This window comes from Oncorhynchus masou, chromosome 27 (assembly GCF_036934945.1).
Source record: "Oncorhynchus masou masou isolate Uvic2021 chromosome 27, UVic_Omas_1.1, whole genome shotgun sequence".
NCBI lineage: Eukaryota > Metazoa > Chordata > Actinopteri > Salmoniformes > Salmonidae > Oncorhynchus > Oncorhynchus masou.
Window position 1 is genome coordinate 2,948,349 of NC_088238.1, and position 16,455 is coordinate 2,964,803.

A 16,455-nucleotide genomic window follows, 5' to 3' on the forward strand; every position below is an offset into this window, starting at 1 on the left:
GAGTGGTAATGTAGCTGTGGTTCAATGTAGAGTAGTAATGTAGCTGTCCTCTGGCTGTGGTTTAATGTGGAGTAGTGATGTAGCTGTGGTTTAATGTGGTATAGTAATGTAGCTGTCCTCTGGCTGTGGTTCAATGTAGAGTGGTTATGTAGCTGTCCTCTGGCTGTGGTTCAATGTAGAGTAGTGATGCAGCTGTCCTCTGGCTGTGGTTCAATGTGGAGTAGTAATGTAGCTGTCCCCTGGCTGTGGTTTAATGTAGCTGTCCCCTGGCTGTGGTTCAATGTAGAGTAGTGATGTAGCTGTCCTCTGGCTGTGGTTCAATGTGGAGTAGTAATGTAGCTGTCCTCTGGCTGTGGTTTAATGTGGAGTAGTGATGTAGCTGTCCTCTGGCTGTGGTTCAATGTGGAGTAGTAATGTAGCTGTCCCCTAACCGTGGTTCAATGTAGAGTAGTAATGTAGCTGTGGTTCAATATAGAGTGGTAATGTAGCTGTCCTCTGGCCGTGGTTCAATGTAGAGTAGTAATGTAGCTGTGGTTCAATGTAGAGTGGTAATGTAGCTGTCCTCTGGCTGTGGTTCAATGTAGAGTGGTAATGTAGCTGTCCTCTGGCTGTGGTTCTGTTGTACTGAAGAAGGACTTTCATTTCATAATTGCAGTTTGACAGTCTCATTTCCTTCACTCTGTAATTTTCTGCAATTTCTTGGGGATTAATGATGAACCAGTTGAAGCCATTAAAACCAGTGTTCTGAACTATAATTTATACCAAACGTTTTAGGGTGCATTCTGATGGCCACACAGCTCCATAGGCATTACAGCTCTTCATCATCGACTACACAATAAGCTAGAAAATAGTTAGCTACGTTACAAACATCTTCAATCTCTAATGTTACTGCAATATTTACATCAGCTACGTTAAAAACATCTTTAATCTCTAACGTTACTACAATATTTACATCAGCTACGCTACAAACATCTTTAATCTCTAATGTTACCACAATAAAGAACAATGACTTGTGTTTGACTTTGAAACGTGTTTTAATGAACATCAAGGCAAGCTTACAACATTGTTCATTCAATTTGTAGTAAATGGCTTTATCTAGATTCTTTACATCCACTGGTTCACAAGATGACAGCTTGGTTTGCTGGTTTATTGGAGGACCATACTATAAGTTCCATTTAAAATGGACAAAAATGCAATTTCTCAGGCAAGAATTTTGCTAAGACTGTCTGGGAGTGATCTAAGTGAGGGGAAAACGGACAACTATCTTTTATTGGCAGAGAGGTTTGGAACTCTTTTTGTTATTGGTCTATTAACCAGTTTACGGCATTGTGATGTCACCATGGAAAGCCGGAACTCCCGCCCATGCCAACCTGCTGATAAGAAGGTTGTCTGGATATCGTTTTTTTTTCAACTAGAAACTATCAGAAATTAAACGGATAAAATGTTTTCACTCTTTAACAGTTAGTTTCATCAACTGTTGTACAATATGATATAAAACACTGAATTTGGACCACACTGGGTCTTTAAACAACACAAATGCCAATTAATTCAAACGTCAACACTCCATTTAGCAAGCTTAATGTATAGCTAGCTAGCTAATGTTAGCTAGTCGGATAGCTTGTTAATTTGTGATTTTTGTGAATTAATGGCAAAAAAAATGCAAAATCGTTTGTCAAAATATTAACATATACCTGTTAAATGTACATCATTATTTGCATGATTTGTTATGAAGTTATGACTTATATTTGCTTCCATCCTAGTATCGGCGTACTCATCCACAGATAAAAGCCCATTACAATCAGCTTCCATTTGTAATCAACCTTTTTCCCAAATATCAATAAGGAATGTTTCAATGTCACTGGAGTCTGGAGGAGTTACAGAATGACCCTCCTATTGTTCTTCACTTTGTCATCCTCGACCCGCCTTTCTCTTTCCTCATTTCCTCTCCTGGCCGGAGTGGGAATAGGCCACCCGTTATACCCCTATAAATGGCACCTTATTCCCTATGAAGTGCACTACTTTCTAAAGTACTTTATAGTGTCGTTTGGGACGGAGCCTCACTCTCTCCTCTGTTTTTAAATCAGCCAAACTGAGCACAGTGGAGTTTGTTTGAAATAGCTCTGAATATTAAAATCACAGAGTATATTACAGCTGGCAGAGGTTTTTAATGAGTTGCAAGCCTTTAACAACTGCTGTGTTGGTTTTCTGGGGCTGCAGGACTATTCAAACAGGCTAATTAACTTTACATCACACTACTGTCCCAAACGTGACCCTATTTATTCACTATATAGGGCACCTCTTTAGAAGTAGTGCACTATAAAGGGAATAGGCTGCCATTTTGCCAGATGGCGTTTTTTATTTGTTTATTTTTCATTAGCATCATTGCTAACGGCTACAGAAAGGGGTAGACAAACGGGCACACACAGACAGGGGCTTTCTTGTGATCTGGCCTCTTCGAATCAAAGTTTATTTGTCACGTGTGCCAAATACAACGGGTACATTACATTGAAATGCTTACAGTCTCTAACCAACAGTGCAAAAAGGTATTAGGTGAAATATAAACAAAAGTGAAAAATAACAGTAGAGAGGCTATATACAGTAGAGACTATATACAGTAGCTAGGCTATATACAGTAGCTAGGCTATATGCAGTAGCTAGGCTATATGCAGTAGCTAGGCTATATACAGTAGCTAGGCTATATACAGTAGCTAGGCTATATACAGTAGCTAGGCTGTATACAGTAGAGGGGCTGTATACAGTAGAGGGGCTGTATACAGTAGGGGGGCTGTATACAGTAGGGGGGCTGTATACAGTAGGGGGGCTGTATACAGTAGGGGGGCTGTATACAGTAGGGGGGCTATATACAGTAGGGGGGCTATATACAGTGGAGGGGCTATATACAGTGGAGGGGCTATATACAGTAGGGGGGCTATATACAGTGGAGGGGCTATATACAGTAGTGGGGCTATATACAGTGGAGGGGCTATATACAGTAGCGGGGCTATATACAGGAGCGGGGCTATATACAGTGGAGGGGCTATATACAGTAGCGGGGCTATATACAGGAGCGGGGCTATATACAGTAGCGGGGCTATATACAGACACAGGTTAGTCGGGCTGATTGAGGTAGTACATGTAGTACAAGTACATATAGATAGTTAAAGTGACTATGCATATATGATGAACAGAGAGTAGCAGCAGTGTGAAAGAGGGGTTGGCGGGTGGAGGGACACAATGCAGCCCGGTTAGCCAATGAGCAGGAGCACTGATTGGTCGGGCCAATTGAGGTAGTATGTACATGAATGTCTAGTTAAAGTGACTATGCATATATGATGAACAGAGAGTAGCAGTAGTGTAGAAGAGGGGTTGGTGGGTGGTGGGACACAATGCAGATAGCCCGGTTAGCCAATGTGCGGGAGCACTGGTTGGTTGGGCCAATTGAGGTAGTATGTACATGAATGTAGAGGTAAAGTGACAATGCATATATGATAAACAGAGGGTAGCAGCAGCGTAAAAGAGAGGTTGGGTGGTGGCACACAATGCAAATAGTCCGGGAAGCCATTGGTTACCTGTTCAGGAGTCTTATGGCTTGGGGATAAAAACAGTTGAGAAGCCTTTTTGTCCTAGACTTGGCACTCTGGTACCGCTTGCCATGCGGTAGTAGAGAGAACAGTCTTATGACTGGGGTGGCTGGGGACTTTGACAATTTTTAAGGCCTTCCTCTGACACCGCCTATTATATAGGTCCTGGATGGCAGGCAGCTTAGCCCCAGTGATGTACTGGGCCATACGCACTACCCTCTTGTGTCTTGCCGTCGGAGGCCGGGCAGTGATGCTGTCGATGTTGCAGCTGTAGAAACTTTTGAGGATCTGAGGACCCACGACAAATCTTCAGCAAGTTGAAGGAATTTATTCATCACCGACTTATTTTGTTCTTTTTATGATCATCTTTGGACAATTATAGAATTTTCTAATAAGTTAATCACATTTAGTTGATGTCCTGCTAGCTTCAATACATTTAGGTGATGTCCTGCTAGCTTCAACACATTTAGGTGATGTCCTACTAGCTTCAACACATTTAGGCGATGTCCTACTAGCTTCAACACATTTAGGCGATGTCCTACTAGCTTCAACACATTTAGGCGATGTCCTACTAGCTTCAACACATTTAGGCGATGTCCTGCTAGCTTCAACACATTTAGGCGATGTCCTGCTAGCTTCAACACATTTAGGTGATGTCCTGCTAGCTTCAACACATTTAGGTGATGTCCTGCTAGCTTCAACACATTTAGGTGATGTCCTGCTAGCTTCAACACATTTAGGTGATGTCCTGCTAGCTTCAACACATTTAGGTGATGTCCTGCTAGCTTCAACACATTTAGGTGATGTCCTGCTAGCTTCAACACATTTAGGTGATGTCCGGCTCGCTTCAACACATTTAGTTGATGTCCGACAAGCTTCAGTAGTTAAATGTTTTAATATTGTTGACTTGTGTTTTAATGTCTGGATCCCGTCCGTGTTCTCCACAAAGCAGATCTTTGTAGGGCCCTACATTTGGGCCGCAGCCCCTGTTTGACCCCACTCTACGATATGATATGAGTAACGCTAGTCACTGAGCCTACCTACTATAGTACAGGGATGTTGATGAACTAAGTGTGTTAGTGTTTCCTGTGCTACTCCTCGATGTGAAGCAACCGTTGTCAGACCTGGTGTTTTTTTACGTGTTACATTTTTAGTCTTTTAAAGAGTCCCTATTCAATTTCCATGAAAAATCAATAGAGCTCTTCAATAATTCATGGAGGAACAAGTCCTAGTGGGGATCATCTTAACCATAGAAAAGACTCTTCCCCCACATCCCAAATGGCAGCCTGTTTCCTATTTAGTGCACTACTTTTGACCAGAGCCCTATAGAACCCTATTCCCTATATATAGTGCACTACTTTAGACAAGGGCACTATAGAACCCTATTCCCTATATAGTGCACTACTTTAGACAAGGGCCCTATAGAACCCTATTCCCTATTTAGTGTACTACTTTTGACCAGAGCCCTGTGGACTATGAAGGGAATAGGGTGCCATTTGGGACCCAGACACTGGCTGTGGGGCTGTTAGCACCAGAAGTAGTCTACTCCACACATCAGCCAGACACTAACAACACACCGTTAAGACCTGTGACTTGTAGTAGTCTACAGGATGGATCTGAGTACAGCTTAGTGAAGGACTGTTAAGTGGTTGTCACAATATTGGTTTCTGTAGTGGCAGAATCCAATACTGGACAAGCTTGTTCCCTGAGACCAGAGACTCTCTGAGCTTCTCTTCCAGACAAGCTTGTTCCCTGAGACCATAGACTCTCTGAGCTTCTCTCCCAGACAAGCTTGTTCCCTGAGACATTGACTCTCTGAGCTTCTCTCCCAGACAAGCTTGTTCCCTGAGACATTGACTCTCTGAGCTTCTCTCCCAGACAAGCTTGTTCCCTGAGACCATTGACTCTCTGAGCTTCTCTCCCAGACAAGCTTGTTCCCTGAGACATTGACTCTCTGAGCTTCTCTCCCAGACAAGCTTGTTCCCTGAGACCATTGACTCTCTGAGCGTCTCTTCCAGACAAGCTTGTTCCCTGAGACCATTGACTCTCTGAGCGTCTCTTCCAGACAAGCTTGTTCCCTGAGACCATTGACTCTCTGAGCGTCTCTCCCAGACAAGCTTGTTCCCTGAGACCAGAGACTCTCTGAGCGTCTCTCCCAGACAAGCTTGTTCCCTGAGACCATTGACTCTCTGAGCTTCTCTCCCAGACAAGCTTGTTCGCTGAGACCAGAGACCCAACTGTCACTGGGGGCCGTGGGATTTTATGATTGGAATGTGATAGAAAAAGAAGCAACAGTGGGCTTTAGGACCGTGCGGACGCCTCCGAGCGGTCGGGTTGAATGTTTGGAGTGTTTATCCGACTGGAAAAATAATAATAAATATTATGTCAACCCCCCCCCCACACACACACACACACACACACACACACACACTTCTAAAACCAAAGTTGTGTCCCTGAAACCACCGACTCTTGGCCTCGTCTCATGATCAGTCCATGACACAGAGGCTTTGAACGTTCCTCCTCTGTTCTCTGTCATATCTCACTTATTCTAATTTCTCTTTCTCTCTCTCTCTCTCTTTCTTCCCTATTAGGTCTACCACAGATGCCTCCCTCCTCCAGGTCAGCCCCCACAGCAGAGCTCTGTCCCAGTCCTTTGAGAACCTGCTAGATGAGACCACCTTCGGACTTATTACGGTACAACCTGAACACCCTAGTGTCCACCTGCCCCCTCACACCCTAGTGTCCACCTGCCCCCTCACACCCTAGTGTACACCTGCCCCCTCACACCCTAGTGTCCACCTGCCCCCTCGCACCCTAGTCTACACCTGCCCCCTCGCACCCTAGTCTACACCTGCCCCCTCGCACCCTAGTCTACACCTGCCCCCTCGCACCCTAGTCTACACCTGCCCCCTCGCACCCTAGTCTACACCTGCCCCTCGCACCCTAGTCTACACCTGCCCCCTCGCACCCTAGTCTACACCTGCCCCCTCGCACCCTAGTCTACACCTGCCCCCTCGCACCCTAGTGTACACCTGCCCCCTCGCACCCTAGTGTACACCTGCCCCCTCGCACCCTAGTGTACACCTGCCCCCTCGCACCCTAGTGTACACCTGCCCCCTCGCACCCTAGTGTACACCTGCCCCCTCGCACCCTAGTGTACACCTGCCCCCTCGCACCCTAGTGTACACCTGCCCCCTCGCACCCTAGTGTACACCTGCCCCCTCGCACCCTAGTGTACACCTGCCCCCTCGCACCCTAGTGTACACCTGCCCCCTCGCACCCTAGTGTACACCTGCCCCCTCGCACCCTAGTGTACACCTGCCCCCTCGCACCCTAGTGTACACCTGCCCCCTCGCACCCTAGTGTACACCTGCCCCCTCGCACCCTAGTGTACACCTGCCCCCTCGCACCCTAGTGTACACCTGCCCCCTCGCACCCTAGTGTACACCTGCCCCCTCGCACCCTAGTGTACACCTGCCCCCTCGCACCCTAGTGTACACCTGCCCCCTCGCACCCTAGTGTACACCTGCCCCCTCGCACCCTAGTGTACACCTGCCCCCTCGCACCCTAGTGTACACCTGCCCCTCGCACCCTAGTGTACACCTGCCCCTCGCACCCTAGTGTACACCTGCCCCCTCGCACCCTAGTGTACACCTGCCCCCTCGCACCCTAGTGTACACCTGCCCCTCGCACCCTAGTGTACACCTGCCCCCTCGCACCCTAGTGTCCACCTGCCCCCTCGCACCCTAGTGTCCACCTGCCCCCTCGCACCCTAGTGTCCACCAGCCCCCTCGCACCCTAGTGTCCACCTGCCCCTCGCACCCTAGTGTCCACCTGCCCCCTCGCACCCTAGTGTCCAGCCGGGCTCTGTACGGCCCCCTCCCAGCCGGGCTCTGTACGGCCCCCTCCCAGCCGGGCTCTGTACGGCCCCCTCCCAGCCGGGCTCTGTACGGCCCCCTCCCAGCCGGGCTCTGTACGGCCCCCTCCCAGCCGGGCTCTGTACGGCCCCCTCCCAGCCGGGCTCTGTACGGCCCCCTCCCAGCCGGGCTCTGTACGGCCCCCTCCCAGCCGGGCTCTGTACGGCCGCCTCCCAGCCGGGCTCTGTACGGCCCCCTCCCAGCCGGGCTCTGTACGGCCCCCTCCCAGCCGGGCTCTGTACGGCCCCCTCCCAGCCAGGCTCTGTACGGCCTCCTCCCAGCCGGCCTCTGTACTGTCTCAGGGTTCACAGAACAACTCTGCTGTTATTTTAATGAGTGTGACTTAATGAGAGCAGCACATTTGTTGGTTTGTTTTATGAGGCCTCTCTGAAAGCCTGGGTAGGAGAAATGAAATATGTCCTAAATGGCACCCTATCCCCTTTATAGTCCATAGGGCTCTGAACTAAAGTAGTGCACTATATAGGGAATAGGGCTCTGGTCTAAAGTAGTGCACTATATAGGGAGTAGGGCTCTGAACTAAAGTAGTGTACTATATAGGGAATAGGGCTCTGGTCTAAAGTAGTGCACTATATAGAGAATAGGGCTCTGGTCTAAAGTAGTGCACTATATAGGGAATAGGGCTCTGAACTAAAGTAGTGCACTATAGGGAATAGGGCTCTGGTCTAAAGTAGTGCACTATATAGGGAATAGGGCTCTGAACTAAAGTAGTGTACTCTATAGGGAATAGGGCTCTGGACTAAAGTAGTGCACTATATAGGGAATAGGGCTCTGAACTAAAGTAGTGCACTATATAGGGAATAGGGCTCTGGTCAAAAGTAGTGCACTATATAGGGAATAGGGCTCTGAACTAAAGTAGTACACTATATAGGGAATAGGGCTCAGGTCTAAAGTAATGCACTATATAGGGAGTAGGGCTCTGAACTAAAGTAGTGTACTATATAGGGAATAGGGCTCTGGTCTAAAGTAGTGCACTATATAGAGAATAGGGCTCTGGTCTAAAGTAGTGCACTATATAGAGAATAGGGCTCTGAACTAAAGTAGTGCACTATATAGGGAATAGGGCTCTGGACTAAAGTATTGCACTACATAGGGAATAGGGCTCTGGACTAAAGTAGTGCACTATATAGGGAATAGGGCTCTGGACTAAAGTAGTGCACTATATAGGGAATAGGGCTCTGAACTAAAGTAGTGCACTATATAGGGAATAGGGCTCTGGTCAAAAGTAGTGCACTATATAGGGAATAGGGCTCTGAACTAAAGTAGTACACTATATAGGGAATAGGGCTCTGGTCTAAAGTAGTGCACTATATAGAGAATAGGGCTCTGGTCTAAAGTAGTGCACTATATAGGGAATAGGGCTCTGGTCTAAAGTAGTGCACTATATAGGGAATAGGGCTCTGGTCTAAAGTAGTGCACGATATAGGGAATGGTCTAAAGTAGTGTACTATATAGGGAATTGGGCTCTGGTCTAAAGTAGTGCACTATATAGGGAATAGGACTCTGGTCTAAAGTAGTGCACTATATAGGGAATAGGGCTCTGGTCTAAAGTAGTGTACTATAACTGGATAATAAAGGATGAGGGGGGTACATGTTCTGAATAGAGGAGAACTGGATAATAAAGGATGGGGGGTACAGGGGGGTACATGTTCTGAATAGAGGAGAACTGGGTAATAAAGGATGGGGGTTACAGGGGGGTACATGTTCTGAATAGAGGAGAACTGGGTAATAAAGGATGGGGGTTACAGGGGGGTACATGTTCTGAATAGAGGAGAACTGGATAATAAAGGATGGGGGTTACAAGGGGGGTACATGTTCTGAATAGAGGAGAACTGGATAATAAAGGATGGGGGTTACAGGGGGGTACATGTTCTGAATAGAGGAGAACTGGATAATAAAGGATGGGGGTTACAAGGGGGGTACATGTTCTGAATAGAGGAGAACTGGATAATAAAGGATGGGGGTTACAGGGGGGGTACATGTTCTGAATAGAGGAGAACTGGATAATAAAGGATGGGGGTTACAGGGGGGTACATGTTCTGAATAGAGGAGAACTGGATAATAAAGGATGGGGGTTACAAGGGGGGGTACATGTTCTGAATAGAGGAGAACTGGGTAATAAACTTCGTACGCCATCAGCACCAGGCTACATGGCCAGTGGACAGAGGGAATAGTTGGCAGGAGTTGTTTTTTAGGTCGCCTCAGGGACTTTTAATTGCGTGTCATTTATCTATTGTCTTTCTCGTTGACATTTTGACTCTTGTAATAAAAATCTTTTTTTTTTCTGTTTGAAATAGAACCTCTGTCAGGTCTCAGTGTTGTCCTTTATAATAAAAAGTGGGCCGTGCCTCTGCTCCCTCCCAACCAACCGCGGGCACGTTTTTAACGGCGTCTGGTAATGCGCTGTGGGCAGATAGCAGGCCTAACTGCGGTGGTCCATTGTTTTAGATCCCGACTGTGTTATGGAATAGCAGCGACATCTCATAGACATTAACTTGGCTGCCTGTCTGAGTGGGAGCACTGTACTCATTATCATTAAGGTTCAGGGTGCCTCCCTCCCGGCCCAGCCTCCTCTCTCCTGCTCTATATCAGTATTACAGGAGCCATTTAGTAGAGCAGGGATTGTGGGGGAGAAGCTAATGAGCCTTGACTTGCTAATAACATTGGGTGGCCTCTCTTCACAAAAGGGGTTAACGCTGCTGGAATATTGTTTTCTAATGTGACTCTAAAAAAGAAAAATATCCAATTGCAAAGATGAATGAGCAGCGTCTCAGCTGGCCGGTAACCAACGTCAGGAGAAATAGATTGGCCTCTTTTCTGTCTTTCATTCCTGTGCTACTTTTTGTAGCGAGAGTAAAAATAAAATAAAAGAGGCCTTTGAAAAGCATTTAGTTTTCTTGGTGATGTGATATTGTAGGCTTTTACTTCTTCGTAGTGAGAGAACGCAGTGTGGAGAGTTGACAGTGTAAGAGTACGCAGTGTGGAGAGTTGAAAGTGTTAGAGTACGCAGTGTGGAGAGTTGAAAGTGTAAGAGTACGCAGTGTGGAGAGTTGAAAGTGTAAGAGTACGCAGTGTGGAGAGTTGAAAGTGTAAGAGTACGCAGTGTGGAGAGTTGAAAGTGTAAGAGTACGCAGTGTGGAGAGTTGAAAGTGTAAGAGTACGCAGTGTGGAGAGTTGAAAGTGTTAGAGAACGCAGTGTGGAGAGTTGAAAGTGTTAGAGAACGCAGTGTGGAGAGTTGAAAGTGTCAGAGTACGCAGTGTGGAGAGTTGAAAGTGTCAGAGTACGCAGTGTGGAGAGTTGAAAGTGTCAGAGTACGCAGTGTGGAGAGTTGAAAGTGTCAGAGTACGCAGTGTGGAGAGTTGAAAGTGTCAGAGTACGCAGTGTGGAGAGTTGAAAGTGTACGAGTACGCAGTGTGGAGAGTTGAAAGTGTACGAGTACGCAGTGTGGAGAGTTGAAAGTGTCAGAGTACGCAGTGTGGAGAGTTGAAAGTGTCAGAGTACGCAGTGTGGAGAGTTGAAAGTGTACGAGTACGCAGTGTGGAGAGTTGAAAGTGTACGAGTACGCAGTGTGGAGAGTTGAAAGTGTCAGAGTACGCAGTGTGGAGAGTTGAAAGTGTTCCAGGCAGTGAGTGGCCAGGGGGGGGGGGGCTACTAGGTTGGGCGTCTGAGATGATGACCAATGCTGTTGTGCTTTTGAGATGCTTTCGCCCGTTGCTTTTGATGAAAATCGAAAGAAGTTATAATGTGCAGTAAGTCATCTGGCTGTGGGCACTTCCTAATGTAACATTTCACACCTGTGATTCAGGTGAAAATAGCATGGCTAAAATAAGCTCGTGTCATCTTAAAGTGCTTATAATGAGACTGCAGCTAAACTACATCTGTCTGGTGCCACAGCGTTAACAGTGACCTCCTTCATGACCCCTATCTTCCCTGTCATCCCTCTCCTCTCCTTCTCCCTCTCTCCTCCTCTCTCTCCTTCTCCTCCTCTCTCTCCTTCTCCTCCTCTCTCTCCTTCTCCCTCTCTCTCCTTCTCCTTCTCCCTCTCTCCTCCTTCTCTCCTTCTCTCTCATCCTCCCTCTCTCCTCTCTCTCCTTCTCCCTCTCTCTCCTTCTCCCTCTCTCCTTCTCTCTCCTCCTCTCTTCTTCTCCCTCTCTCCTCCTCTCTCCTCTCTCTCCTTCTCCCTCTCTCCTCCTCTCTCCTCCTCTCTCATCCTCCTCTCTCCTCCTCTCTCCTTCTCCCTCTCTCCTTCTCCCTCTCTCCTTCTCCCTCTCTCCTTCTCTCCTCCTCTCTCTCCTCCTCTCTCCTCCTCTCCTCCTCTCCTCCTCTCTCTTCTCTCCTTCTCTCTCCCTCTCTCCTTCTCCTTCTCTCCTCCTTCTCCTTCTCTCCTCCTTCTCTCGCATCCTCCCTCTCTCCTCCTCTCTCCTCTCTCTCCTTCTCCCTCTCTCCTCCTCTCTCCTTCTCTCTTCTTCTCCCTCTCTCCTCCTCTCTCTCCTTCTCCCTCTCTCCTCCTCTCTTCTCTCTCATCCTCTCTCTCTCCTCCTCTCTCCTTCTCTCTCCTTCTCCCTCTCTCCTTCTCCCTCTCTCCTTCTCCCTCTCTCCTCCTCTCCTCCTCCTCTCCTCCTCTCTCCTCCTTCTCTCCTCCTCTATCCTTCTCTCCTCCTCTCTCCTCCTCTCCTCCTCCTCTCCTTCTCTCTCCCTCTCTCCTTCTCCCTCTCTCCTCCAATCAACTGTCTCTCCTCCCTCTCCCCCACCAGAAGTTTTCCCAGGACCCAGTCACCACTACGCTGGGTGGTTTCTCCAAGGTGACCAACTACCTGTTTGACGCGTTCCGGGGTCCAGACACGGTGCTACTGAAGCAGAGGCCTGTCGGGGAGGTGGCAGACCTGCTGAATGAGACCATACCTGGTCTGGACATCAACCAGCTGGAGGAACCAGGCTTTGAGGTTATCACCAGGGTGAGGAACACACACACACACACACACACACACACACACACACACACACACACACACACACACACACACACACACACACAACCAGCTGGAGGAACCAGGCTTGGAGGTTATCACCAGGGTGAGGAACACACACACACACACAACCAGCTGGAGGAACCAGGCTTTGAAGTTATCACCAGGGTGAGTCAGAGTAGACAATGATGAATGAACGCTCTCACTCACTCACTCACTCACTCACTCACTCACTCACTCAGGAACTCACTCAGGAACTCACTCAGGAACTGGAAAATGGCGCCGAAGAAATGGCAGCAGTTTTACGGGCGTCCAACCAATTGTGCTGTTATGTGTTGTTTTTTTGCGTTATTTGTAACTTATTTTGTACATAATGTTTCTGCAACTGTATCTTACGGCAAAAAAAGAGCTTCTGGATATCAGGACAGCGATCACTCACCTCGGATTAGACAAAGAGCTTCTGGATATCAGGACAGCGATCACTCACCTCGGATTAGACAAAGAGCTTCTGGACATCAGGACAGAGATCACTCACCTCGGATTAGACAAAGAGCTTCTGGATATCAGGACAGCGATCACTCACCTCGGATTAGACAAAGAGCTTCTGGATATCAGGACAGAGATCACTCACCTCGGATTAGACAAAGAGCTTCTGGATATCAGGACAGCGATCACTCACCTTGGATTAGACAAAGAGCTTCTGGATATCAGGACAGCGATCACTCACCTCGGATTAGACAAAGAGCTTCTGGATATCAGGACAGCGATCACTCACCTCGGATTAGACAAAGAGCTTCTGGATATCAGGACAGAGATCACTCACCTTGGATTAGACAAAGAGCTTCTGGATATCAGGACAGCGATCACTCACCTCGGATTAGACAAAGAGCTTCTGGATATCAGGACAGAGATCACTCACCTCGGATTAGACAAAGAGCTTCTGGATATCAGGACAGCGATCACTCACCTTGGATTAGACAAAGAGCTTCTGGATATCAGGACAGCCATCACTCACCTCGGATTAGACAAAGAGCTTCTGGATATCAGGACAGCGATCACTCACCTTGGATTAGACAAAGAGCTTCTGGATATCAGGACAGCGATCACTCACCTTGGATTAGACAAAGAGCTTCTGGATATCAGGACAGCGATCACTCACCTCGGATTAGACAAAGAGCTTCTGGATATCAGGACAGAGATCACTCACCTCGGATTAGACAAAGAGCTTCTGGATATCAGGACAGAGATCACTCACCTCGGATTAGACAAAGAGCTTCTGGATATCAGGACAGCGATCACTCACCTCGGATTAGACAAAGAGCTTCTGGATATCAGGACAGCGATCACTCACATCGGATTAGACAAATATTTTTTTTCTTCAACAAGCAGATGCAACAGGACATTCTCCGAACACCCGACAAGGCCAACATCCCCGTTATTCTGTAGAGGAAGAGACGCAGGTACAGAGGACACAGAGCAGGATGCCTTGTGAGGATCTGCAGAAGGTTTGTGGGAAAGCTGCAGTTACCTTAAATATTACTCGCCAACGTGCAATCATTGGACAATAAATTAGGCGAGGTACGATCACGAATATCCTACCAGCGGGACATCAAAAACTGTAATATCCTATGTTTCACGGAACCGTGACTGACTGACGACATGGATATTCAGCTAGCGGGATATACGCTGCACCGGCTAGATAGAACAGCACACTCCGGTAAAACGAGGGGGGGGGGGGGGGGTCTGTGCGTATTTGTAAACCGCTGGTGCACGAAATCTAATGAAGTCTCTAGATTCTGCTCGCCTGAAGTAGAATATATTGTGATAAATTGCAGGCCACATTACTTGCCTAGAGAGTTTTAAAGCTATAGTTTTCGTGGCTGTTTATTTACCACCACAGACTGATGTGGTCACTGAGATCACACTCAGTCAGTTGTGTAAGGAAATAAGTAAACAGGAAACCACTCGCCCAGAGGCGGCGCTCCTAGTGGCCGGAGACTTTAATGCAGGGAAACTTAAATCAGTTCTATCAAATCAAATCAAATTTTATTTGTCACATACACATGGTTAGCGGATGTTAATGCGAGTGTAGCGAAATGCTTGTCTATCAACATGTTAAATGTGCAACCAGAGGGGGAAAAACAAATCTAGATCACCTGTACTCCACACACAGAGACGCGTACAACGCTCTCCCTCGCCCTCCATTTGGTAAATCTGACCACTACTCTATCCTCCTGATTCCTGCTTACAAGCAGAAATTAAAGCAGGAAGCACCAGTGACGAGATCAATAAAGACGTGGTCAGATGAAGCAGATGCTGAACTTCCAATGGCATTGAGGAGAACACCACATCAGTCACTGGCTTTATCAATAAGTGCATTGAGGACGTTGTCCCCACAGTGACTGTACGTACATACCACAACCAGAAGCCATGGACTACAGGTAACATTCGCACTGAGCTGAAGGGTAGAGCTGCCTCTTTCAAGGTGCGGGACTCTAACCTGGAAGAAATCCCGCTATGCCCTGTGACGAACCATCAAATAAGCAAAGCGTCAATACAGTCTTGGAGATAAAGACAGACTTAGGAAACACATACAGGCGGTCAGATCTGACCGCGTTTAACGTCTCCAGAACCACATCAATATGACATACTGGAGCAATCTTGTGAGATGTGAAGCACGGCTGCTTACTGCCTAGTGCCCACCTGTCTCACTGGCTAGATGGGACTCTCAGCCAGGACCCGAGCAGACTGGCTAGATGGGACTCTCAGCCAGGACCCGAGCAGAATGGCTAAATGGGACTCTCAGCCAGGACCCGAGCAGACTGGCTAGATGGGACTCTCAGCCTGGACCCGAGCATTCTGGCTAGATGGGACTCTCAGCCAGGACCCGAGCAGACTGGCTAGATGGGACTCTCAGCCAGGACCCGAGCAGAATGGCTAAATGGGACTCTCAGCCAGGACCCGAGCAGAATGGCTAGATGGGACTCTCAGCCAGGACCCGAGCAGACTGGCTAGATGGGACTCTCAGCCAGGACCCGAGCATTCTGGCTAGATGGGACTCTCAGACAGGACCCGAGCAGACTGGCTAGATAGAACTCTCAGCCAGGACCCGAGCAGAATGGCTAGATGGGACTCTCAGCCAGGACCCGAGCAGAATGGCTAGATGGGACTCTCAGCCAGGACCCGAGCAGACTGGCTAGATGGGACTCTCAGCCAGGACACGAGCAGACTGGCTAGATGGGACTCTCAGCCAGGACCCGAGCAGAATGGCTAGATGGCACTCTCAGCCAGGACCCGAGCAGAATGGCTAGATGGCACTCTCAGCCAGGACCCGAGCAGAATGGCTAAATGGGACTCTCAGCCAGGACCCGAGCAGAATGGCTAGATGGGACTCTCAGCCAGGACCCGAGCAGAATGGCTAGATGGGACTCTCAGCCAGGACCCGAGCAGAATGGCTAGATGGGACTCTCAGCCAGGACCCGAGCAGAATGGCTAGATGGGACTCTCAGACAGAAATTCCCTTTTTCCTCACACAGATACAGCTCTACCGTCTGTCTCCATTAAAACAGGAGGTTGTGGTAACAGCCACCCAGTTCCTCTCTAATTGCCTCTCTGTTTTAATTAGAAGTGACCCTCTGCTCTCAGCGTTGCCAAGGCAACCCGCGCTGCTCGCTTGCCTCCTCTTCTCTCCACAGGTGTGGTTGAGTGTGATGTTGGATGACATGTGCTTTGCTAAACATAGGAATAGTCACCCCACACAACCCACTCAGTGGAATGGCACCCAGAGTGGAACGGCAAAATCACACTCTCTGTGCTTCTCAGAAACGGCTGGAAATGAGAAATCCACTTAAATGTGGTTTGAACTTTGTTTCTCAGTAGGTTTATAGGACAGAGTGTGGGGACGTCGGTAGGTCTGTGGGACAGAGTGTGGGGACGTCGGTAGGTCTGTGGGACAGAGTGTGGGGACGTCG

At 48.1% G+C, this 16,455-nt stretch overlaps 1 protein-coding gene across 22 annotated transcripts in view; it reads left to right on the forward strand.

Annotated features, from left to right (window-relative positions):
* LOC135515570 (TBC1 domain family member 15-like) overlaps positions 1-16,455 on the forward strand; it is a 91,186-nt gene that overhangs the window by 25,756 nt on the left and 48,975 nt on the right. For all 22 annotated transcript variants that reach the window (XR_010451818.1, XR_010451819.1, XR_010451826.1 and 19 more), the window contains exons 6-7: positions 6,173-6,275; positions 12,272-12,472. Coding sequence is in view for 2 of the 22 variants with exons in the window: in XM_064939190.1 (XP_064795262.1) it covers positions 6,173-6,275; positions 12,272-12,472 (304 nt within the window). In the remaining 20 variants the exon portion in view is untranslated. The remainder of the gene's footprint in view (positions 1-6,172; positions 6,276-12,271; positions 12,473-16,455) is intronic.